The 27,795-nt window shown below is 39.6% G+C and overlaps 1 protein-coding gene and 1 long non-coding RNA gene across 2 annotated transcripts; both read right to left on the bottom strand.

The window, feature by feature from the left end:
- Positions 1-1,598: 1,598 nt before the first annotated feature.
- Positions 1,599-4,615, bottom strand: LOC144472388 (uncharacterized). Its single transcript, XR_013494416.1, has 2 exons — positions 3,302-4,615; positions 1,599-3,197 (listed from the first exon to the last, which is right to left on the bottom strand). It is a non-coding gene; the product is annotated as an uncharacterized LOC144472388 (long non-coding RNA).
- Positions 4,616-4,692: 77 nt separating this feature from the next.
- Positions 4,693-22,375, bottom strand: C15 (homeobox protein C15). The gene is made up of 2 exons (XM_078185712.1): positions 22,220-22,375; positions 4,693-6,869 (listed from the first exon to the last, which is right to left on the bottom strand). Exons 1-2 carry the CDS (start codon positions 22,270-22,272, stop codon positions 6,632-6,634), a joined length of 291 nt encoding a protein of 96 aa, XP_078041838.1. The 5' UTR covers positions 22,273-22,375; the 3' UTR covers positions 4,693-6,631.
- Positions 22,376-27,795: the final 5,420 nt, after the last annotated feature.

Here is a 27,795-nt window from a genome sequence, read left to right as displayed (position 1 = left end):
CGGCGACGGGGGCCTAAAGGGCTGCTTTTTTTTTCGGCGGGCGTTTTGTCCCCAAATAATTGGGCGGAACGGCCGCGCCGTGTCTTCTCTGCAATTATAGGCAGTAAACGTGGCCACATCCGGCACAAGGAGCTCCTAGGTGAAGTGGGATAATACGCTGCGGAAAGACAACGATTAGGGGAATCAGGGGGGACGGGACGCGGTGGAAGGGGTGACGACGGCGGCGGGGGCGGCGAGGGATGAAACAACTGTGTCTTTGCCGGACGTAGTTAAGGGGCGAGCGAAAATAAGAGAGAGAGAGGGAGGGAGGGGGGGGGGGTGGGGAGGAGGAGGAAACAAAAATGAAAAGATTGGCTTTCGAGCGTGTCTATCTTGCGTGAACGATTGTATCTGACGGCGCCGACAGTGGAACCTGGGAGAAACTTATCTGGTTAATTCTCGGAACGATTGACGGTGCGCGAACGATACGGAATGACTATAATGGCGCCGCGAATGACGGTTCGCCACCATGACAGTCCTTGGGCTACAAAGTTGTATGGGAACAGGATAATTCGCAGCTGTGCGGGATGTTTTGGAATAACCGGGCATCGCTTCGTTTTTGGAGTCAGAAAATTAGGCGAAAGGTAATTCAGTCTTTCAATGTCAAAACAGTTTCTATAATAAAACAAAGTGATAAGTAAACTGCGGATATCTATACAAAATAAAAATTGTCAAAGACGATCGTGAGTGACAGAAATTAAATAAAAATAAAAATGGTTCCTTTTAATCGGTTTTAGAAATTGAGCACAATGTAAGAACGCTCTTAATATTCGACTAATCGTCCTCACGATTTTATATTTCGGCTGCTCGTATTTGCCATGAATGCATTAACTCCGAAAAGAACATTTACAGTATAAAAGCTGTTTGGGGATAAGTAGGTATTAAATTGATTTTTTTATATGAGGCACTGTAACAGAGAATTCAAGGTGAACTGAACGTTTCTCGATGGATCACGGGAACAAGTTCGACGATGCATTTCCGAAGTTCTTGCCAACTGTTACTACAGTTGCACAATTAATCTCTCGAACTACTCAGAAATAGTTTCGCAAGAGAGATCTCGGTATAATGCTTCCTCGGTTTCACCTTGCACTTTAAATCAGGAGACCGTTGCGTTTGTATTGTTACGTTTCAAAGAAACACGCAAATCGACGCGAATCATGTTTCGTTTGCAATTCTAATTTCAAACGAAACGCAGCTTGGAAGGCGAACAGAAAGAAATCTAATATTTTATAGCGATTAAAAGAGACAGTGAAAAAGAGTCAGAAGTTCACACAAAATGTTCGATTGCACGTGATCATATAAATTTATTCTGTGCGATACAGTTGAAAAAATATATACAGTGTACTATACATAGCGAATGTATAATAATCGACAAATTATCGTAAACGACGAAGTACGGTGAAAGTATCTCACAACGGAATTCATTTCACAAATGAAGCTGGACCAGTTGCGATATTTTATTCATTTGAAATTAGCCCTCTCGCGATAATCGGTCTCGATTATGTTCGTTTTCACGTCGACGGGACGGCGTGCACGGAAATAATTTTAACGAAAGAAAGTTGCCAGAGTACTATTATTATTTAACAATCGTACATGCACCACGAGGCGTTCGTTAACAAATAAATAATACCTAATTAGAGTAAGATCGTGATTTCGTGTAATCCATACTCAACGTGTATACGTTATACCAGGTAAATCATTATGTATAATAATATGTATATATATAATATTTTTATATATATATATATGCACTTTCATTTTTTTCCATATATACAACATTACACGGTACTTACATAACATCACATCGTTAGCTATGATTGATAAGTGTTGCACTTAACTTAAACGCGTGCTCTATAATTAATACGACTCGCACGCACCTAGTCGACGACAACGAATCATTAGTAGTAGAGCGATACAGATATATGTATATATATGTATATATATATATATATATATATATAGCACTTTTTCGCCGTAATAATATTTCTTGTTTCTTATAACGTACGCTTGACGATTCTGTATCGAGAGTAGTATGTACAAGGTATGTGTATGTGTGCGTCCCTCTCTCTCTCTCTCTCTCTCTGTCTGTGTCCGTTGTGTGTGCGCGGCTACCTAAGGCTATCTAAAGAGAGGTCGAAATCAAACGGAAAACTCGATCGCGGGATCGGATGAATATCATACATGCTTACGATTTTAATTATCTCTAACTGCAACTGCTACTCGAATATTTACACAGATATGTCTTAACGATAACTTTCAATTTATGTTGCGGCCACCCGAGGAACTCGACGAAGCACAGATTTCCGCGATCGTTTTTGAGAGGATCGCCGATTTTGCTACAGTTCGTGGCACGTTTCATTCCATCGAAATTCATTCGTTTGTAACTGTTAACGTGGAAGTCTGCCTGTGGTTGAAATATTTTTAATAAAAAATTCCATGGATGATTGGTCGTTGAAAAATATTTAATAACATAGTCAAAGATACTTATGCGACTATTACAGTGAAGTTACACAATTTTCTTTCTGATAGTGCAAAACAATGTAGAATATAACTTTCTAGGAAAACTGAATAAACTGAATAAATTGAATAAGTTGAATAAATTGAATAAATTGAATAAGTTGAATAAATTGAATAAATTGAATAAATTGAATAAATTGAATAAATTGAATAAATTGAATAAATTGAAAAAATTGAATAAAATGAATAAACTGAATAAACTTTAATTTTTATGAAGTGTATCATCGATCTCGAATTTTTCATCACCCATAACGATCTGTCTCAAAATATTCGTAAGATTTCCGCCCGTACAAATTGTCATTAAAATCTGAATTTTAAATACGTTCAAAAAGAATTGGCATTCTCGCCAAAAATTTAAAAAATATTTAAAGTTGCATTTTTGCTTTGAAAACACTGCTTCGAATGCAATTTCAAAGTCGGATAACGTACCCTGAACGACAAACCGTCAGGTGGAATTTACAAATACGATCACGTGACTGGAAATTAAGGGATTTCGAAATTGTTCCAGTTTTAATCGAGGTGCCGCAGCCTTCGTCGTTCCTCTTCCGGTTGATATTCTTTTTTTAATGTCCGTAGGATCTGTTCTTCGTGTGTCGATTCGTCGGTGGTGACCTTACAGGCAACCGTGAAACTAAAGCACTCTGTAATTATCGAAGTTTCTTTTTAGCTCTCTATCAGACCCTTCGTTTCCTTAATTAAGTATGTCGATAAAATTAGCTGTCTCGACGTAAGACGTTGATATTACCTAGAAATAGCGCAATTAAAACCGACTCGACGCCGTCGAAACGCTGTTTTTCGTTTCGAGCCGCGCGGGGGACTCTGCTTCCCGTCTGTCAATAGTTGCGCCGAGGAGAAGTCCGAGATTGACAACGCGCGGGTTCGCGTAATCGTTTTAATAAATTCACGTCGAGGATCATTGCGCGTGGATCGCTGAGAATCACCGGGATCACTGTGACGGTCGTCTATCGTCTCGCTGTCGAAACGTTGAAATCAGTTTACGGAGACTATTTAAAATCGTTCGTCGATTGCAATGTATAAAATTGAAAATCGGAATAAAAAACTATCGGTGATTGACGATCGACGAAAAAATCTGCTGACGAATGGTACCGAGATAACAAACAACGTTAATTTTGAAGAACACAGAAAGTTAACTTGCACGTTCATTTTTAATCGTACAAAAACGGTTCGACTCGTTCGGTAATTCTGCCGCATTTACCTAGGCAATATCGGTGCTAGTTCAACAAAGAATTGATTAACTCGAAAATAGGAAGCCGTCTTTGTCGGAGACGTCGAACGAGACGCATCGTCGATCTCTTCGCGACGTTACATAAATACGATTCTGTTTCTTCGCGTGAAACGGTTTATTAGCCAACGATTTCGCCGTTCTTCGCGCAGACGTTGAATTCCCGCTTTTCGAACGGTCTCGCAAGTTTTCTATAGCGTGACAGAAACAAAAAAATAATTCTGTTCTCGCGGCAACCGTTCAGAGACGACGGCGAACAACCGCAAATGAATATTGAATGCGACCAATTACGATCTATTCGGATCCGTTTCGCGTGACTACGAATATCACGATAAACTCGCACAGCCCGCCGGGAGATTTAACGACATTACGTGTTTAGCTGAACAAGATTCTTTTGCCAATTATCCGGCATCAATTATTCCGACCGTAGAATGGTGATTACTTGTTCGCGCAATGCTTGTTTATGTACCGTTGAACGAAAGCGGTTCGCGGGGGCCGTTCCGTTCCGTTCCGTTCTGTTCCGTGTTCCGCTGTCGACCGCTACCGGGATCCATCGAGACCTTTAACGCGATTACCGAGAAACCGGTGTGTAAAAATGATGGAAACGCGGCTTAATTGACAATCCGACGGAGGCAATAAAATCAACAATGCGCGGCGCATTTTACAACCAGGCTAACCGATTACGCAACGCCCTCGAATATTCGCTCCACCGCCGAGTCTCCAACTTTTGAATCATTCGCGGCATCGATTTTTCTGCGCTCGCATCGGAGCAAGCATTTTTAGTTGAAAATATATTGACCACTCGTATGTCTCAAATAAACAATTTTATAAAAGATCACGTTTCATTCGTAATATGGAAATGATTCTATTATTTAATTTTTGCTTGAACAACGAAACAATTTTTGAACTATTAAAGAATCAGAATCGAACTTGTTATCGCAATCTCCAACTTTTGAATCATTCGCGGCATCGATTTTTCTGAGCTCGCATCGGAGCAAGCATTTTTAGTTGAAAATATATTGACCACTCGTATGTCTCAAAGAAATAATTATATAAAAAATTGCGTTTCATTCGTAATACGGAAGTGATACTATTATTTAATTTCTGCTTGAACAACAAAACAATTTTTGAACTGTCAATACATTCCGTGCCACGTGTACCACTTATCTATTCAACGAGTTAACAAAATATTTGACGACAAGTTAGAATCCAAGAAATAATTTCCACCAAAGGAATAGATCCCTAATAAGTCATCTTCATAGTTCGATCGACAATAATCGATAAATAAACATATATATTGATTTTTAAAGCTTCGCTTGACCAGAACGAAGAGCCGACTAAATACAGCTGGGCACGGAACGTGTTAACCAATCAGAATTGAATTTATTATCGCAATCGGTTGCCCGAGAAACTATATTCGACAGCTTGTTACAAATATCAATGGTTTCTCCTAGGCGACGCTAAGAAGAAATATCGTTTCTCATCGAAGCATAAAACGGCGCCGCGAAAGGAAGAAAAATCAAAGGAACGGCGATAGCCTGGTTTCGGCCACTGATTGGGTGGGCCTGTAAAATTCGTACAAAAATTGTTTCGACTCGATGGCGGTTCCAATTATGGCGACAGGTGTACTGACGAGAACACGCCACGTTTTGAAGTTAATCCGTTCACCAGATATCACGACAGCCAATTTAAATCAGATTCTGACAAAAAAAAAAAGAAAAGAGAGAACGAGCTCGAAGCTTCGGGTGTATAACAAGCTTTAGCACTTCTCGAGATTCGCGTCGCCTCTCTTTCGGAGCCGCGCTACCACCGTTTTCTGCAATTTCGGGCGTTCGTAGGACTCTGTTGAAAAAATACGGATTCTCGAGATTCGATCGATTAAAAGATCGCCGCCGAATTAAACCGAAGCGATGTTAACCTCTTAGCTGTAGAACACGAGTATACTCGTAACGAGTTATGCGGTTAATTGCTAGTCCGTGAAATGGTAAAAACTACGAAAAAGTATAATAATCTTGTCATTTCTTTAGCAATCAGAATTATAGAGATGAGAAACTTATATAATCCCTGCTTTTTATCAATTGACGCAGAATATTTTTCTTTGGTTAAAAAAGAAATCGATAGTTCGGTAATTATCGTTTGCCGTTTAAAACGCTTTCGGAAACGCTAAAATATCTCCGGCAATATATGTTAACACTTTACCGACCGGTAGCCTATAAATCAGCTTTTCACCCCGTACAATAATTTACCCCTTGACATAACCTATGAATCGCTTGTCGTGGTAACCAACAATTTTATATATCTATTATTGGAGATAAACGTGTTAGATTCTACTATTGTAAGCTTCAATATTATTATACAATTTTCTAAATATCAAATATCTTTCGCGATTAATAAAATTAATAAAATTAATAAAATTAATAAAATCAGAATCGTAACGAAAATGTAACATTGAGCTCAATTTTTACCACGAAATGCCCGGTCGCTAAAGTGTTAAAACAAGAACCGGAAGACGAAAATCGAACGAAAAGTAATGAAATATATTTTTAAAGTCGACAATGTGATCAATAAAAAGCGTAACCGATATTTGCGATCACAGCGTAGACGCGCGATTGAAAAATCAGACGAGACAGCTAAGAGATTCAACACAGTTCAAAAACAGTTCGCAGGATGCGCGCGTAAAGAAGCAACGCCGTAAGAATCACGCGAAGATTCGTGCATAGACGCGATCGGTTAGGTAATGGTAAAGTATCCATGCGTTGCTTGTTTCAGCGTTGTGCCGTCAGAAATGACGGCATTCGTTTTCGTTACTCAATTCGCCGGAATCACCGGGATTCAGCAAATTGGCTCGGCCAGGGGTTGCGGCGGTCCGTACGGCGAGGCCCACTGGCCCACGGGGTGGGTCAGGGCCGCCGGCGTCTGCTGCCTGTCCAAACTCGGGACGGTGGTCCCCGCTGGATGGCTGGACACCGTCGTCGGGTAAGCCACTTTGCCGAGCGCCTCCGCTTGGAGGGACAGCATCAAGCGATTCGCCGCCTGCCTCTCCGCTTCTCTTTCCTCCGCGGTCTGCCTCCTGCAACAGAACATGGAAACTGAAGACGATCGAGCAGTCACGTTCGAGCGGAAACACCGACACGAGCAACCGGCGCGTCAGCTTTTAATCGATGCAGAATTTTTCGGAATACCTATGCGCGCTGTAGGTTCTCACTCGAATGCGATTTTTTATTAATACAACACGAATTTTCGTGCGAAATAAAAATTGTGTACATCGACGTTGCGAGATACTATTTTTATATTTTTATATTTTTATATTATGTACAATTAATGAAAATGATTTTAAGAGGAAAGACATTTTTCGTGTAGCCAGAGTTTCTTATGATTAACCCCTTGAACTCGAAGCCATTTAACTGTGAATCTATAATAATTTCTCTGATCGATAGTATTTCCATCTTATGACAAAGTCTTGTGATTCGTGCAACAATTATATTTTTGACAATTTTTTTAAATCTAAATATTGATAATATAAAAACTATTTTGTTACGCGATATAACAATTTTAATGGTGCTTTAGAGTCACCACCCGAGTGCAAAGGGTTAGCTTAGACAATTTTTATTTTATTTCATACCGTTCAAATTCTTTTCTATAGTAAAACGATTACTATAGACAATTTTTATTCTATTTCATGCCGTTCAAATTCTTTTCTATAGTAAAACGATTACTATAGACAATTTTTATTCTATTTCATGCCGTTCGAATTCTTTTCTATAGTAAAAGGATTACTATAGACAATTTTTATTTTATTCAACGGCTTGCGAATTCTTTAATCAATGTATTACACGAAATCCGGTAATCGGCGTATCAACGGTGAAATGATAAAAGAAGGAAGCCTCGAGAGTACACCGAGTTCGGTCGGTTGGGGGGCAAGGAACGAGAAAATGGCGGAGCGGAGACCGGAGAAATTGAACGGGAGAAGCCGAGGGTGAAAAGAGAGTGGCGGTTGCCGGAGTGGTGGAAAACAGAAGACAAACGTAATAAAGTTAATTCGATTCGTTGGCGGCACGAGGGTCCGTCTTTAAGGGGATGCTCTCGAGGGTGTCTGTTTTCTAGCACTAGCTACGGAGGGTCCTCCCATTGGTCGACTTCGATTACAATGCGCATTTGCGGAACGGTTGCATACACGTTCTTGATCGTGTTCGCGGAATATTAGGCGCGAATTTTAGCTGCTTCAACGCATTGTCTGCTGAAAATCGACCACTAAAATCTCCAAATAGTTAAAGCAATTTAATTAATTAAAGCAAAACTAGGAAGATAATATTTATCATAGAAAGTTAATATTTATCATAGAAAGTTAATATTTATCATAGAAAAATAATATTTATCATAGAAAGATAATATTTATCATAGAAAGTTAATATTTATCACAGGGGGTGGCATTAAAACTCTTTCGCATCCGAAACATTCCAGTCAAATTTATTCCGTTCGAATATATTAAAATAAAAATGAATTTCCAAGATCGGTCAGAAATTAACCCACATTTCGTTGACGTGGCGCGTTCAACGTGTTAAAAGATGCAAGCGTCTAATTTAAACTAGAATTGGATCGTAATAACTCGTTAAACAGAAATGATATTTCGTTCTCCTAAAATCACATAAAATTTCTATTATCTTGTCGTCAATGTTTAAGTACTTAACACCAGGATCGCTAGACCAGTCACCGTGACTGGTTTCGGATTCCTGCTTTCACAATTCCTGACGCTATAAAAATATTTTTGTTAGAAATTTTTATAAGAACTTCTTCCTTTCGGCACATCTAATTTTAGTTAGTTACATGCGAATTTAAATTTTGTTGAGTTAATTTCTAAAATGGATTTGAGATGTCTTCATGCTATTGAAAAGTTTATTTTCTTATTGAGCAGTTTATTTTTTTATTGAGAAGTTTATTTTTTTATTGAGAAGTTTATTTTTTTATTGAAAAGTTTATTTTTTTATTGAGAAGTCTATTTTCTTATTGAGAGGTTTATTTTTTTTATTGATAAGTTTATTTTCTTATTGAAAAGTCTATTTTTTAATTAAGGTTTCATTAAACTTTTCTGTGCCGTGTTTCGAGAACGAGGTAATTTATACGCGTCGCCAAGGCCCCGTTTCCCGCCACCCACAAAAGCCCATTATGAACGGAGCTGACAAATTAAAGCCTCGTTCCGTGGCAAATCTATTAGGAATCCACGAAACGAGTGACTCATCGGCGGCGGCGTTAATGGTCCGCTTCGACTGGAAATCCTTATCGGAATCTCTTCTAGTTCTGAGTAGACGTTTCCTTCAACGATATCTAAGCCCACGGGGCAACCTGTTCCACAGTCTTTAAAAGACTGGAAATATTTACTACCGAATAGCTTTTTTTTCTTTTTTTTTTTCTTAATCTATTTACCAGTTTCTTTAGGGCGTGCTTATTTCTACGTGTCAGGTTGAACTTTTAACTACCCAGGTGGCCCGTGTCTGTGCCTTCGGCATTCCACGAATTCTTTTACCAACGAATAGATAAAACGGCTCTGTATTGGGAAAGTTGCCAATATCGTGCCACTTAAGTAAACTTCTGATGACCGAATTTTGACGCCGGTCGTACACCGTTCGATAAAATCGAGGGATATTTCAATTTTAATATTACGAAGCTTCCGATAAGAATATATCGACATTCTTAAACCCTTGCCGTGCTTTAACGAGTCAAACTCGTCATGGAGATTTTTAGTAATAAGCTGTTAAACATGAATGTTTATCCGCTCAATTCGGGAGGAGGAATCGAACTTTATTCTCTTGTCAGCAACCTTTAAACATTCAAGTGGATGTAACCATATAAATTTAAGATTTAAATAATTTAATAATTTTTCTAATTTAAAAAAGCCATATATTTTGATAAATACAAAATATATTTTTCTTCTAAGAAATTAGCGCGATCGAAAAAATTCTAATCATAGTAAAGGGATTGACTCCTTTAAATTCTGCCATTGTTTTATAAATCACCCACACCGAGTGAACGAGTTCTCATTTCTCACATGCAATTTCGAATCTCTAGTTTCGTCCGATCTCTTGGAAACCTCTACTCGATTCCATTCCAGTCCGATATCAACGCAGCGCGTACACTCCAATTACCGATCCCGCTAATTATCCAGTAATACCGAGCCGTGCCGCAGCGAAGGTGTTTATTACAAATTTTTAACGAGCTTATCGGCGATCGATTTCGCTGCGAGGGACCGTCGCCGGGTCCCTCGGCAACGGGGATCCGGGGCCCCGAAAAGTTCCTTCGGTCTGACAGGCGCCAGACAGGATAACGCGGCCAATCAGCGGAGCCCCGTTGCTCGCCGTGCGAGCCACGAAACACCGTCGTTCCATTAGAGTTAATCTCCGGTCCTCGGTAATTAAACGGTTTCGTTGTACCTTTGTTTATCTCCGCGAGTGCCCGGTTCCCAGCTTCTTCCTGTGGGAGAAAGAGCCAGCGACGGCGTCTGCGTCTGCTGCTGGCTGCGTTACCTGCTCCGGTAGCCCCGTGTATCACGAACGAGAGCCGGCTCACGTCGGGACACAACTCGATCGGTTGTTGCACGATTAACGACTAGAACGGCCGCCGATGTCGAGCAAAGATTTCAGATAACGGCAGTTCTCTCTCTCTCTCTCTCTCTCTCTCTTGCCCGGCGCAATCAACACAGGATCGGCCGGGCTTCGTTCGTTTTATTCGGCGCGCGGGAATCGTAGGAAACGTGTCCGCGGTAATTGTAGGAAAGGGGCAACGTTTGCGCCGACTTATCGCTTTTTCTTTTTTATTTTTTCGCGGCGCGAGTTCCCGCGCGCAGATCTCATCCGCAAGCGGGGAACTCGCGCCGCGTTCTTTGGCTTTCGCGACCGTTCCACACGGTCGGTGTATACTAATGGGCGGAGGTGGGGGGGGGGGGGGGGGGGGGGGGGCAGGCAGGCGAATAATGGCTATCGAACGCAGATGGGATAACGCGGAATTGTATTTAACCCGTCGCGCTACGATTTCTTTCGCAGAGACCTTGATTAGCATTTCTTCCGTTCCGTATAAATTCCAACACGGGGGAAAATTGATATTTATCGCGTGCCGACCTCTACTTCCACGTTTAAATGTTGATAACCGAAGACGGAGTTGGTCGTTTCTGTTCGAATTTATTCAAAATGGCGGAATCTCGCGATAACGCGTGTACAAATGTTAAGAGGCATGTATAGTCGAGTATGCGTAACTTTATGGGGAAATATACGGTAAATGATTGTTAATAGAAATGCGACGACGCGACACCTTCGATGATTTATTTGAGATTGACCGGGTCCACGCTTTCTCTTTTTCACTGCAAGAGTTGCGCCTGAAGTGTGAAAAACCATCCCTTAAATCTACAGTAATCTATGGTAATGAAAGAAACAATTTCTTTTTTTTTTTAGAGGTTTTACGTGGCATCAGCTGCAAGGCTATTAGCGACCTTTTATTTAAATAGACCTTATAGAAGGAAACAATTGTTGCACGCCGATTTCTCGCATCGAATTTGACGCGAAGAATTTATTTGAAACGTTTAATCGAAACATTTCTCGCGTAAAATTTCACTCGAATTTAGTCCACGAATTTCCATGAATTAATTCGGAATATCATTCAAATTAACCCTTTCTACTCGAAGAGCTGACTCTGAGGCTCCTCTAATGATCTAAAAATTGCATTACAAAATCATTTTTACTTAATCAAATTTATATTACATTCAAAAATTAACTAACATTATTATCAGAATTACAAGATTCAATATCGCGTGCCTAATAAAATTAACTAAATTAAAGTATAAAAACTGGGGATGCTATAGGTAAAAGAATTTTGGGATTGAAAATAAAATAGCCTCAAAGAGCGCAAAGGGTTAAATTTTGTTAATTAAATTAATTTGACAGTTCTTTTTATCTTTTCAATCTTACCGAATTTGTTTTTTATTGTTTGATACAAACAGGCTCGCGACGCGCGTAAGTTGATAGATTCTCGCGTGCGTCGAAGTCAGTTGTCCATCGAAATTCTTCGCGGTAAGCGAAGTAATTAAGTGGTCGCGTAGAAAGTAGGAATATAACGGAGTCTCCCGATAATCGTATGCAGTCTTTGTGGCGTAACAGAAACGCTGATTAGCGGCTGTATGTATAATCAACGCGGCAGATAAAAAAACTACTTGTTTAGGAAGACCTTTTCCAAATTTCGCCAATAAATTTATCAATTATGTAGACACAAGATGAAAATAACGTTGTTTTAGTCGTCGAGGTCTCGTATCTTATTCACAGATAAGGATGCTGTATTAAAACGTGTACGACGAATTTCAAACATTTACAAAGAGAAATTTTAGATGGCGTCGACGATTTCGTTGGGCTCGTTTTCAAATGAATTTTCTGCACTTGGGGATGCATGAGGGTGGGGTGCGATGAGGAAGGGCAGGGGACATGGTGCGCCTTGACACTAGATTTACCAGATCAGTTAAAATGACTGGTTTTGCAATTGCAATCAAACATTTCTACCGCATTGAACATTTTCTTTCCGAAACGATATCACGACTTTCGTAGCCATAACTAAAGCATCAGTTTCATGAACTTTACATTATTTTATACGTATTCGTAATAAATATATTTTTAGTTATCGACACTCCGGGATCATTTGGCAATCTGCAAGTGCGAACTCGACGCTCGGAGTTTCTACAAACAATTAACTACAAATAATTAATTTTAATTGTTATTCTAAAATAACTTTTCCGACATACAGCATCTCCATTTTATATAATAAAAATGTATTTTATGTATATGAAATTGAATTTTGTAACTCATGAGACAATAGTTGTACCTTTGGTAATTTTTGAAATCTAATTTTTCAAAATATAAAAATTATTTTGGAAAGTGCTGTAACAATTTTAGCGGTTCCTCAGAGTGCAAAGGGTTAATCGTTTGATTTATTGATAATGTCTATAAATCTATTTCTGTACTACAATTAATATTATCCAACTTTTCTATCCTTCTTAAAAGTAAATACTGGAAACCGCGCTTTTCCTAAAAACCGATACTTAAATTGCTGGTAAATTTAACGTTAACAGTTCGTATAATCGAACGATCGATCGTACACGTCCTCGGTAAGATCAAGATCGAGCGTAACGTTTCCGCTCGGTCGCAAGGTTCCCTCGGCGCCGATAAACGAAATTTCTCGAAAACTGGTTTGCATTGCGCAACACGGTTGTCCAAAGGCTCTAAAGACCGGTGGCACTCGGCCAACGTGTCTCCATACGAATTATGCCGCGACCCGACCCATCGAACATCGAAAACTGCCTCGTTAATTCGATCTTTTTGCTTCCATTCCGGGGTTGGGCAAGCCTACCTGTGAACTTCCTGTAATTTTCTCCGGCCGATATATTAAGTTCCCCGGTGCCGCGGATACGTTTGTTTCGTGGAAACACGCGCGGCGCGACGACGCGAGAGAACAAGGACGGGAGAGCAACGATTTTCGGGAAATTTTCCCGATTCCCAAGGCTTCGTTTCTACGACCAGCTTGATCGTTCACGTAATTATCCATGAGATTGCTATATCTCTCGCACTCTATATGCCTCTCATTCGCCACTGTTTTTTTGTTAATTATTTATTTAATTTATTACTCGTTAACAAATCCGCGTGTCGCATTTTAGCAAAGGAGAAGGTTACTTGAATTGGCCTCAGGAACACCTCATTTTCCGGTGTATCAATAATTTTGGCACACCCTGTACAGCAGTAATTAGCCACTGAAATATATCTTTATCCGCCGCGTTCCAAGCGTAAACTGGCTGATCATTCGACGAGCACTTTGCTATTGCTTGTAAATTATTCGTCTACTTTCTTAACCTCGAAACGACCGATGGCAAATACTAATGAAGAATGTCTTGAAAAAATATTTAGACTCAGATAAAATTAAAAACGAAAGCTTCTTATTTTCTTCTGTTATCACACGTAATAAGAAAATTGTAAAAGTTCAGTCATTGTATAGTATACAAGTTCCTCTATAATTTAAAAGGAAAACTGTTTGGTTCAGTTTCAAAAAATGTATTGCTTTTCAAAAGGTCCACTGTATTTCAGAAAATATTCAAAACGAATTCTCTTTCACCTCTGCTCGAGTCAGATTTCAGAAAACCTATCCTTTTTGCTTTTCCAAATCGACATCATTTAATCTTGAACGTTATTAAACGAATGTACAAAATGTTCACGAAACACGATCAACGTTGCGATTCAATTTTATCACCATCGTACGCTGTGTTAGAAATAGATCAACCCCTTGCACTATAATAATCTAGAGATCTACTATAGATGAATATTATTAATTTATTTCGCATCAAAATCATTTCGTCTGCTATGAAAATATAGAAATAAACGTACATAAAGACGATAAAAAGAAAAAAAGAACAAGAATTATCCGGTACCATTAAGGAAAATATTAACGACAAATAAATGTTGATCAACGAAGCGTGAACGGAATTGTAGCGCAAGGGAGGGGGGGGGGGGGGGGGAAATAATTGTCCGTTCCACGTGGAAAGAATTCGTCGAATTCAATTCCGTAATCGTAAGGATTCCGTTTCTGTTGCTCGCATTTGCGCGCCGCGGGTTCGGTTTCCAGAATCGATAAGATTTAATGCACGTCGAAGCGGTGATTCGAGTGCATTTAGCTGTAACGAGGAATTCTACGGGCGAGGTACGCCGTTGTTCCAGTGACAAGCCGGTGCCTACACCCTTGCAAGTAATTAACGCGGTTAGCGATTAATAATTGAGGGCGCTGTGCCGATTACATTTTGCAGCCCTGACAGAGCCCTAGCCTCCCCCCTCCCGTACGCTGTGGCCGGCGTAACCGTATTCTCTCGCAACCTGGGACACATTACTCTTATCGTTATCCCCTTATTGCCAGCTATAACTTTCGGCCGGCGCTTCATACATTCGCAAACGTATATTATGAATTTGACTCTGTATCGTTTCCTGGAAATGCCGCGCGATTCCTAATATCGCTCGTCCGTCGCTCTTGCACGTAAACTGTGCATCTTTATCCGTTTAACCTCTTAGCCACGGCTGGATTTAGCGCGAATTTTTCGTTACTAAATTACCATTTTTCTTGATTATATATTTTATATACGTGTAAGGAAAGCATCCTTACTTGTATTAAATTTACCGCGTAAATAGGTCGATAAGTTAGATCTCCGATAGTATTAAGATAATTGAGCGAATAGACGTGTGGCGTTAGTGCGACAATATAAGCCGAAGTGCAAAGAATTGAAATTAAGTATAAGAAAGTTAATAAAGAAAAATGGTGTGAATAATAACATTGAATGTTGTTTCTTTGTTATTACAGAGAAACACTTCTACCCATTATTCACCAGCAATCTGCACATTGAATAAATCATATTTTTGGCACAGTTGCATATAATATTAGCTATATTGTATATACTTTTCTTAGTGTATTGTACTCATACACACGTTCGCTTTAATCGTTTACTTTAATAACCAATAACAATTGAGTAAGGCACGAAATAATTGCGAAATCCACTACAACGGCGCGTCGTGCCTAAGAGAGGTTAACTCGCACGTAGACTTTACTATACTACTAATAGACTATAGACTAACTGTCGTATGCATTTATTTTCGATTATAGTTTGAAATTAGTTCACCGTGACAGAAACGTTTTTATTCAACGTGAATAAATTTGTTCTAGTTTAAAAAAATAATATAATACAACAGTTTCCACGAGAACATTTATTTGAATACAGGAAAGTTGATTTCTGTTTTGCGCGAGTGCAGACTGGAATCAGAACAATTTAGGGTTGCGAGACTCGAATCGGACCGGCCGAGGGTCGAGGCGCTTAAATTGAATTAACTCATGACCGAGATACATGACTATGCTTTACGCCTCGTATCCATACAGTCGATCGCAAAAGTCTTTATGAAGATAAAAAGAAAGAAGATCTTTAATTATTTCTCTAGTTACGAAGTTATTAATAAAAATTCTTTTACACTTTAATTTAGCGTCACAGAGCAATACGATTCATGGAATATGTTATTTTAAGATATTAAACTTATGGTATAAACTCACTACAACAAAAATTGCTATTTTGACCAGCTGTAGTATAGTACTCGGTATAATTTGCTATATGATATTGAGCCTCGTGACTCGTAAAACTGTTATGCATTCAACAGAAGAGAACTTAACGACGTCAACATTATTTTGTTAATTATATAACAATTTTCATTGGCGCTTCAGAGGCGCCACTCGAGTGCAAGGGTTTAATCGTAGAAACAACGGCGGGAGAATGTAAAAGGAGTTTTCAAACTTGTGAAATGGAGAAACACTTGCCGCTTTCACGTCCCATTTCGAACATCCCTCAGACACGCAGCTGCCTTATTTTTCCCGGAACCATAATCGGTAGACGAAATGATCTCTAAACGACTCGCGGACGTTTCCAAGTACCACCCTTACCGGAATACGTAGCTACCACCTCAACGTCAATGACAATAATTTACCACGACGCTCGTTAGGGTGGTTCGCCCGTGCTCTGAGAGGGCAACCCTAAAAATGCCGTGTCTTCGTGTTGAGAATATAAACCCCGTCGAAAGTTCAGACCAGTACCCTCTTAGTGCCCAATGAAAATAATTTATAATTTAACTATATTTGCCTAATTATTAGGTTTTACAATTTTCATTTCTTTCTGGAATTCTACCAAACTAAAACGAACGAAATTTGAATATTTTTTACTGTAGTTAAGATTTTCATTGTCGCGACGAAATTATGGTATTCGATCAGACTCGGTAATAATGTGCATTATAAACCCCGTCGAAAATTCAGACCAGCCCGAGACTGGGAGGATATCGAAGTTGAAGTCGAACCTTTAGATGTCGTCGAAGCCAACTTCGCGCAAATAACGATCGTTAAAATTTTTTATTAATCAGTGGAAGATATAATAATTTATAGAAAAATATGTAGCATTATTTTACTTTTCTATTATGTAAAAATGTTATACTTACAATTGATTATTTTTAAATGAAGTTGTTACTAGAATTTTCGATTATTGTACTATACTAACCAAAAGGAATCTAAACAATTTTCTTCGATATAATAATTGTTAAAAAATTGTTTGAAAGTTGTTAATAGAATTTTCAACTATTGTGCTATACTAACCAAGAGGAATCTAAACGATCTTCTTCAATATGATAATTATATATGACAATGATAACGATAATATAATTATATGATAATCGGATATTGTTAATTTTGAACCGTAACGATAATAGATTTAATACTCGAACCGCATTTGCAGGAACACCAGAAAAATGACTGGCGTCATATTCAACGTAGAAGTTCGCTAACGCAATCGCCGCGGCACGCTTAAAAACAGTACGCTTGATCGACAACTGCTATTTATCGGTTTACTCGAATTACCCGAAAATGGAGCTGCTACCCCGGGTGCTTCGATAGCTAATCTGAAATCAGTCATATCGACAGGTCCGTTCCGGCGTTAATCCCGGGGCTTTAATTGGCCGTATAAAGTATGCACCGACGTGTTCGACGCCTGGCAACGGGAACGGTAAAAATCGCCGTGGCGTCGTCGCGAGAGACACGGGGAAACGGTTACCACCGGTCGAACAACACAACACAACCGTGGTGGAAAAACAGGTCCTTGACGAACGCGTTTCGTTCGTGTTCGACCGATTACCCGGCTGATCCAACACAGGGCCGGGTGAATGTTTAACGAGGGGAATCGGTGGGGTTCCCCCGGCGGATCGGAACGATCCGTAATCGCGGATTCTAAGGTTTGACACTTTAAAAGCTGGAGCAAGAAAGCCGGGAGAGGTGGAGCCGCCGCGTCGGCTGGCTGGCTGGCTGGCTGGCTGGGACGCGAAGGGATGCAACGCGAGCCGGGGCGCTCGGAGGGGGACCGGTAGTAAGTGGAGAGAGTTGGCAGTCAAAGCAGGGGTGGATGAAGAGCACGATGGGGTGGATAGACTGCATTATGTACGGGACAGGGCTAAGCTGTTAGGTATCTGAATTATTGAGGTCAAGTTATCTCATCTCTGCCTACAGTCATCTCGTTACTTTAAACGCAGCTGCTCGCTGGACCGCGCCGCGGAAAAGACGAGCCGGGAGGGCTGCGAAAGAACGCGTCGCCCGTCCTTTTATTTCTCCGCCGAGTCCTATGCGCGAGAGCTTCGAAAACGGCGACGTCGCGATTTTTCGAAACACCGTAAAATACTTCCTCTATATGCTGATACTTCTAATAATTGGGTACAATTTAGGACAGAAAACTCACTGAAAGCTTTAGTTTGACCCTTTCAGTGACCAATGAAAGTCATTTTTAATTTAACTATATTTGCCTAATTATCAGGCTTCAAAAAATTACCAAAAATTTTACCAAACTAAATCGAACGAGATCGAATACTTTTTACTATAGTTGCGATTTGTTTAACCCTCTTAGTGCCCAATGAAAATAATTTTTAATTTAACTATATTTGCCTAATTATCAGGTTTTACAAAATTATTTTCATTTCTCTCTGGAATTTTATCAAACTAAATCCAACGAAATTTGAATATTTTTTACTATAGTTAAGATTTTCATTGTCGCGACGAAATTATGGTATTCGATCAGACTCGATAATAATGTACATTATCATGAAAGAAAGAGTGTTACGTAAAAGATTTTTGAGAAGCTCTTAGAACGTAATACATAACTTCGGATAGACACATGTATAATAGGTAGCCGCGTTTCTCCGGTACGCGATATTTAATTCGCTGCGCCGATGAATTTTTCAACGCGTCTGATTCTTTTAAATTTCTTGATTTATTCAGCGCGCGCTCTCCATACGATTCCTGTATTCAAGATTAATAACGATACGCCTGTCATTTCGATGTAAATTTAATACGATGGGACGTCCAGACAAATGTATCTGTCACTGCGTTACCGTTCCCGAACACACCGAGAGACAGATAACACGTGTCGTCGCCACCTAAATCGAATTTCCGTGCTCGGTTCTCCTCGAGCGACGACAGCGACTGTGTAACAAAAAGACAGAAAATTTCGGCGCGTCCCCGTCCACGGCCAAAAAGATTAATTAAATTGTCGCCTCTCGAAACCCGCCACCGTACCGTTACAATTAGCCGGAGGATCTACGCGCGACTTTCTATTTTCCATCGACCCGTTTCACGCGGACGAGAATGAAAAAAAACGAATTCGTTTCGTCGATTAAACTGTGAATTCGCAACGAACGATATTACTATGAATGCTACGATAATTGCACGAGACTCGGTCTAAATACGATCGAATCGCTCGATAATTAAACTGACGATTTTTATTGCAGTCTAATCGATAAACATTGCCATTTTTAATTCATTTTAGTGCAAATTAAAAGCTTACAAAAATATTGAAATCTGTATAAATAGAAATTGATAATTTCACTTTTGACGCAGAGCATGGTTTTAGACAAAAAGACCAATCATTGCAACTAATACATTTTATGACACAAAAATAATTATATCAAGAACAATAGAAGCAACAATAGGTGGAAGCACAAAATCTGCTACACAATACGTACCCTTATTACCAAATAAAATAAGTTCTACCAATAAAGTGACCATTATTTTTTAGTTCGTTTGAAAGAAGCCTAATTTCCCTTTTCTAATATTCTCACAAATCTGGCAAAACATTCTCTGGCACGATCGAGCAAGAAGCCCAGGCCCATCGGAACGGCAACGGGAGATTTTTGCATCGAGTCCTGTTATCAATCTCTTATTAGATCGCAGCGAACCTTCCCAAGACATTCTCCTTTGTTTTTGCCGGACACGTTTTACATTCCGACTTTTTGCCGTGCCGCCTTTTATTGCCCAGCCTCTAGGAACAATGCGAGAAGTAACGGCATCGCTCTTCCACAAACTCGGCTTATCCCAGAAGATCTAGTTCGCTTTTTGCTAAATTCGGTATGTGCGCCATAAGACAAGACATTCTGAGGGTATCTCGAACCTGATACACGAAAAGTTTTCATTTACAGTTCTACGGTGCTTGCATTATTTTGCAACAACTTTTAAGGAAAACCACTTGGAGAATATCGGATGGAAATCAGTATATTATACTGCTTTTGCAAAAGTCATGAGAAATTTTGAAAATTGCGAAATTCGTACCGATCGCTTAATTCGCTATTATTCATTTGTTACATGCAAAATGCAACACACGTAACTTATATATAATAATTTTATTAATGAGTAAAATTATTTATATCTCCCGTGCGAAACTTTTCTCAATTCTCTCAAATTCAATTTTTCTCATCGTCCTTCGATGATAAGATAACATCAGCTGCTCATTATTCCAACCGAACGAAGGATTAGTAACGAAAAAGCTCGATACCTCCAGCTTCTATACTAAGCCAAAGTAACCTACGATGAGTCAGCTGCAATCACGAATTATCTAAAAAACTGGAAAATGCCTCAAAGCAACTCATCCCTAACCTAGACACCCTCTAAACGTTACGCGACTGCTATCTGTCCATTCTCCCGATCCCGACACAGTGAATCACTCCACTAAAAAGCAAGGACAGTTCATGAAGTTACGAGGTCGTCGAGGAATCCTTAGATAAGGGCAAGACCACGGACTCCAATGCTCCCGGTCCGGTTAACCGTCCGCGCAGCCTCGAGCCCCGCGCTCGGCCACCGTCGGGGATCTTAACGCTTCCCGGAATAATTCAAGGACGCGCAGCGGGGTGGACGCTTTTAGAACTGGCCTAAAACTATTAGGCCAAAGGAAACGCGGAGGGGTTTTTCGGGGCCGTACTCACCCGAAGAATGTCCTCTCGCCCGACGCGGCCCCGACCGCCGCAAAGACGCCCCTTCGTATCGGTTGCCCGCGCCACGAACGGGCCCCCGGCTTTATCTAAATGACGTGTTTTTCGTCCTTCCTTATCTTGAAGAGGACTCCGATACATTCGGGCCTCTCTGTGCGTCCACAGACATACACGCGACGGGACGCTTCTGACCCCGCTATTAACATTCCGGGCGCGGTTTCCATCTCGCGTTTTTCCGTAAGATTTCTTCGACGCGAGCCGCCGGCCGCGGAACGGCCGCAATATCGAACCCGGAAGAACGGACGCCTCTCGTCCGGCCTCGTCTTCACGGGCGAATTACATTCCATCGCGATGGATTTTTTTTTCAAATTTAGGATCAACGCTAGAATCGTCGACGCAACTTGTTCCTAATTTCTTCTTTTTTCTTAGAGGAAAAATTTTTCTTTTTTTTCTTTTTTTTTTCTCATTCCTGAAAAATTCAAGCCTATACAGTAAACTCTAATATCCCCAACTAAAAGTCGTCGCTAATAACCGCAAGTGTAGTTGATGCGACGTAAAATACTATAGAAAAAAAAATTTTTCTTTTTTTTCGATTACAAGAACGTCTTCTGAACGAAATGAATTAACTGTTCCAGCGCACGTTTGTATTGAAATTAGCACGATTTAATATGTACGATCTAAAAAAAGCGGATTCTTATGCGAACTAAACATCGTCGAAAGAATAATATTAACTGGATGAAAATGTCTTTCCTGTTAAAGTAATGTAAGATTCGAATAAATCTTAATGAAATAAATGCACATTGGAGTCATGAATTGATAACGAGAGGCGATAAAACTTGGCGAACGTGTTACTGGAAGTAAAAACTGGTTTCTGAATCCGTTTACCTTAACAAGCGGAATAACGCTTGTAAAATATAATGAAACGCGTTTTATAAATACGCGGCTCGGTGTCACGAGAAACCAGAAAAATTGTACGATAACGAATGCGGTAGTGTCGTTTTCCAAAGACAATAACGCATCGTCGATGAAACGGGAAATGACAAGCGCAAAAAGATCACTTTGAAATCGAAGCGTCTCGCGCGAAAATTGCATTTTGTTTTTTAAACCGAGTTTAATTAACACTTTACCGACCGGCCGTCGATTAATCGACGTTTTGTTCTCAGCGCGTACCGACCGGCCGTCGATTATTCGACTTTTGCTCCACAGCGCTTACCGACCGGTTGTCGATTAATCGACTTTCGATCTTTCTGTTAGATTTGGTTAGGTTAGACTGACAAGTAGCAAGCAGCAAGCATTTTTTTTTATTAAAGTAAAAGATTTTATTAAATTTGGTTACCCTACAATAACACGAAGCGTAAAATTTTACCAGAGCTTAAGAGAAGCGCATGTATTCCCGCGCGCCAATCTAGGCCGAAACCGAGCCGGTGTCTCGGACGATCTGCGGCTGAATGGGCGGTGAAAAGGGCATAATATGTTCAAACCGCTACCGGTCGGTAAAGTGTTAATTTCGTATTTAAATTTCTATTTATCGGAGACGATTCGATTGTTACCAATGACTAGATAGATTGCGAGAAGCCCGGCGACTTACCTCCATTTTGTCCGTCTGTTCTGAAACCAGGTCTTCACCTGGGCGTCGGTCATCTTCAAGGATTTCGCGAGCGCCGCTCTCTCGGCCGACGCCAAGTATTTCTGTTTGTGAAAACGTTTCTCTAGCTCGGCGATCTGCAATCTGGTGAAGCTTGTCCTCGGCTTCTTTCTCTTCGGCGGCGTCCTGTTTTGGTAGGGATGGCCGATCCTCCTTGGAAACGCTCCGGCTACTGTTACAAAAAGCGATAGCCATTCAGGCGTTTGCAATCTCTCACTCTATTTAGAGTCGCGCCGAAGCAACGCGAACGGAATCACTGTACCACCAGTGGCTATCAAACGGTGTTTTACCTCGCGCGTGATAAATTGTAAATAAATAAATTCAAGATTAAATAACGAAAAGATGGAATTTCGTGAACGCTAAACTTATCGACCTCGAAAAGTTAACTTTATTTTATGAGAAACCGAATTTATTCGGACTATTATTTTTCTGACAACGCAAGCTTGAACGAAGGAATTTGTTAAATCGTTTCGACGAAGTTTCCATTTAACCCTTTGACTACTGTAGGCGCCAATAGGCGTCAAGATCAAATTTCGCCCCCGTTTATTATTAAAGTTGATTAATTATATATCGTGTAATATTTATGCTCCATATATTGTAAAAAGGTTTAATATTATTGTTCGCTTCAAGTAACATTGTTATAATGTAACAGAATTCAATATTTTGAATATTTTAATATACCTCCTCGGAAATGCGTGTCTAACGGAAAACTACGGCAGTGTCAAAGTCTGCCGTAGCCAAAGGGTTAATTAAAAAATGGAAGAGCGAACGTCTCACCTAAATATCATATTAAATACACGGCTATTTTTGTAAAACAAAGGTGGTTAATCGCAAAACATCTCGGCGATTATTCGACTGATATTTCATTTCGTAAACGACTGTGGAAGAAGTGACAATATTCTGTCAATTTTTATTGTCACTTTTAAACGCGTTTCAGTTAAAAACAACCGACGGCTCTTTGCGAAACGATCCTTTGGAGGAAACAAAAATCGTCCGGTTCTATCGGTGGTACGATTAAAGACGTAGAAGCGCTAATTAACGTGGCCGGTAGAGAAATGTCGGCGCGAGAGGTTACAAAAAAAACGAAAGTCTTTTATATCTCGACGGAATAACATTGCGCGCTCGCGCGAGCTCGCGTACGGTGAACTTTGTTATATAAGAACCGCGAAAGCGGGGATCGAATATTCGCCCGTGGTAAACGAGGGTCGCCGTGTTCGCAAATCGTATCGCGAGCCGTTCCCAATCCTAACAGCGTGTACAATAATTGCCCAGGATGAACGGCGCGCCGATAAGAAAATCTCGAACGAGTTTTAACCGGGATTTACGCGTCTAGTTTCGCATAAGTGGCCGATAAAGCTTCGGTTTTGATCGCGCCGGGCATCCCACTGTCCGGTAATGGCGGTGGCGCGCGATCCTATCTGGCTAACGGTAATTTTATTAATACTCTTTCCACTGAAATCGCGAATGCACCTGCCCCGGGTTCCGCCGACTACAAAGACGGCGTTACAATTTGCACCGGCCCCCCGAGTAAATCGTTCCGTGTAACTCGTAAGGCCTTTGCTTTTACGGTTTTGTAATCATTTCCCAAAGCGGGCGCTGCCCGAGCCACGACGATATCGCGAAGTGATCCAGCGCCGGGCCCGGCCCATCGCGCTCCGCTGCCCAATAATTTCAACGTCGCCATTTCTTTTTTTTTTCTTTTCTGGAATTTCACCGATTGTTTTTCCATCCGACATTGCTCTCTCGTAAAAGTGTTGTCGGACGAATCGGCTAGGGACGCGTCCGCATCGCGTACCATCGCGTTGCGCTAAGCTACGCTTGCGCAAGCCCTAGCTGTAAGCATTCGATCAGAATCGGTCTGAATTAACCCTTTGCACTCGAAGCCATTTTAGCTATAAATCTAAAATAATTTTTCTGTCTTATAGTATTTTTATTTTGAGCGACGAAGTGTATTTTATATGTACCAAATTAATTCTCGTTATTCATACTAACTGTGCCATATTTAACAATTTTTCTAAAATTATTTAATATGTACCAAATTAATTCTGGTGATTTATACTAACAGTGCCATATTTAACAATTTTTCTAAAATTATTTAATATGTACCAAATTAATTCTCGTTATTTATACTAACTGTGCCATATTTAACAATTTTTCTAAAATTATTTAATATGTACCAAATTAATTCTCGTTATTCATACTAACTGTGCCATATTTAACAATTTTTCTAAAATTAAACATTGTTGCTATAAAAATTATTTTAAAGGGTGAAAGAACAATATTAGTGGTGCCTCAGGGTCACCATTCGAGTGCAAAGCGTTAACATTATCTACGAGAAATGAATGCATTGACATTTAATAATTTTTGAAATCTAATTTTGCAGAATGTAAAAATTATTTTGGAACATTCTCTAACAATTTTAGTGGTGCTTCAGAGTCACCATTCGAATGGAAACGATTAACTACGAGAAATGAATGCATTGACATTTTGTTGTACCTTTAGAAGTCTGTCTCGCGATTATGAAGAGTTATAGCAAGAATCTGGGAGGTGTTAATGTTATTTGGTTTTTCCAAGTTGGAATAAAATTCTTTTGTCATAGATACACTAGAGCTTTATGCATTTATAGGATATTTATATTTCTAAAATCCAATAAAATGCATAAAGTAGCAAGAAATAATAGCATTTTTATTATCTCGTTAGAATGAATAATTTTCGTCCACTTGGGTAAATGTACACTTTCTTTTTCTTCGAAATATAATAACAATCGCTACGCGTCACGTTCAATCGTACTTGCAATCCTTCGATCTCATCGAATGTTTCCCTGAAATTATTAACATCCAGCCTAGTGGTAAAGAAACGCGACAAGGAGGATTGTTAATGTGAAACTAACAACAGTTCTGTTTTATTCATGCTAATTTATGCTACATTTTAGCCATTTCTATTTTCGGTAGTTCAACTATTACATAATTATAAAATGCAGGGTACGTCTATTCACGTCTCGTCTTTAGTTTATCCTACTAGCTCAATTAGTATTAAAATTAATTTAACAAACAAAATTTTTCCTGCAATATACGATTTTCCATATATTCAGCATCTCGCGATTGCTATCATCGCAAAATTGAATTAACATAATCAAGTCGATTACATATTTTTCCGTGGAAATAATGTATCAAATTAATTACCAATAATCGCGTATGCTAGCGCGAAACGAAAGTTCCATGTGAAACAAATCGATATTACTGTTGGCTGTTCCATTTGGGAACGATTTTCTGCGCTGCAGTTTAAATTAGGCTATTAAATATCTAACGCCAGTAATGGGAACGCTGGTCGGACATGATTTCTTCTGGAGAACGACATCTGAAATAGCTCGAAAGATTATTCGTGGAATCCGTCGATTCCGTGGAACTATTTTTCATAGAATTAGGCTACACGGTGCCCCCGAGATAGTTTCGTGGAAATTGTACACCGAGCGCTTAGCAGCGGCTTCGGATGTTTTCGTGTCGTTTCGGAAATTATTAACAATCTGCCAATTAAATAATTAAAAATACAAATTAATATATGAATTAAACTCATTCTTAAAAAAACTAGATATCAACAAAAACGATTTATTTTTCACATCTAACTTTATATTAATAATTAAAATAAAACTTAGAAAATTATATAAAATTAGCTCTTTTATCTTCGAGATATATAATATTTTATAATTATATTAATCAACCCTGATACAAAAGGTAAAAAACTTATATTTCACTTATTAATAATTTTACTCCATAACTTTTTCAATTGCCAAGCGACGAATAAATCCTATGCATCCTTTCGGAAATTATTAACAATCTACTAAGCGACGAATAAATCCTATGTATCGTTTCGGAAATTATTAACAATCTGCCTAGCGACGAATAAATCCTATGCATCGTTTCGGAAATTATTAACAATCTGCCAAGTGTCGAATAAATCCTACAATAATTGTGAAATATAAAATCCATGAGAAAACGACGCCTGAGTAAACCATTTAATTTCGATGAATATAGTTCAACTACCTAATCGAGGATAAGTACAGTATTTCGCATAAACCTTTCGATTATTGTATTATTTAGATACCGTTACTATAGTATTACTGTTCCTTTTATTTTATTACTGCATGCTAACTATCTCTTCATTTCGTTACGACTTTCTGACAGAAATAAGACGACAAGAAGCGATTAGCATTTTTAAATCGCAGAACGACTTCGAATAAGAATGCGCGTACAAACTTGGTGCTCTTTTTCGTTAAAGCATGACATCGTGATTGCCATAAGCGCGTACCGGCGAAAGTGTGAACGGGAAAATGGTTGAAAAAGAAGGCGCACAAGCTACAGAGGAGTAGAACTGCGAATGTTCGTACGATTTCCGGTCTTTAAAAATAATTCCTCCGCACGTCTTACCTGTTAGAATAATAGTTTGTAATTCGCGCCTAAACAGAATTATGTATAAACATTTATCGAGCGGTTGCGCCGTTTTTGTTTATCGACCATACGATGTTGTCTTGTCGACGGATCTGATCGCATCGTTCGTTATGTTGTACAAACACGTCGCGTTACATAATTAAATACAATACGTTATTTCTGTGGGAGATTGTTTTTATCATTTTTGTTTAATGTATTTTATTATTGTGTTTTCTTTTTTTTTGAGACCGCTAGATGGTAGCACAGTAGGACGATGTGGGAGTCAAGGAAGGGATGGAGAAGAAGAAGAATCGGAGTCGTCCCCAGAACTTTGTAACGGTTGCCACGTGTATTCAAAATTTAGAATAAACACTTTTTTAGTATTGTTGAGTTAATATAAAGTGTGTTCACTATTTTTCCAACCTCCTACCCCCACAATTTCTTATTCAGCCAAATATATATAATCACGCATCAACTCTAACATTACCGAATAGATCACTGATTTCTTTTTAAACCGTTTTAATAGATCCGAAGCGATGTCAAAGCGGCGAGCCAACGTGTGACACGGCTGCTTGAAAAACATCGTCGCGGTGTCGTACAGCGAAATGTAAACCGCGAACGAAGACAGAAACGTCCACGGTCCGGCGATGGGATTAATCGGCTCATAATTTCAGATGAGTTATTCAATTTTATGGGGCGGCAAGAACCACGGTAATTTGCTCTCATTAGTGAAATTTTAACGAACACGCGAAACGTTTCTATCGTTCCTTTCGTCTCTCTCTCTCTCTCTCTCTCTCTCTCTCTCTCTGTCTCTCTCGAGCGTGACTATCGACATCATTAAGCGTTTATCTGTCGTAGTAATAGCACATGAATAACAGAAAGTGCATTTAATGCGATATGCAAAACCCATGGATTTAATGCCTCGAAACATGATACATGGTATGCGGTAGTGATAAATGCATTACGCGATTGGCCGTGCAAGTACCGGTCGTTTCACGCTGCTGCTCTTCTGGTTAATAGCGGCCGCTTTTTCATACACCCTTGCGCGCGCGCATGCGCGCATGCGCGCGAGCGTAGCAGACTTGACAAAATTCC

The sequence above is a fragment of the Augochlora pura genome, chromosome 7 (assembly GCF_028453695.1).
Source record: "Augochlora pura isolate Apur16 chromosome 7, APUR_v2.2.1, whole genome shotgun sequence".
Taxonomy (NCBI): Eukaryota; Metazoa; Arthropoda; class Insecta; order Hymenoptera; family Halictidae; genus Augochlora; species Augochlora pura.
The sequence above is the reverse complement of the archived record's forward strand: the minus strand, read 5'-3'. Positions and strand labels throughout refer to the sequence as shown.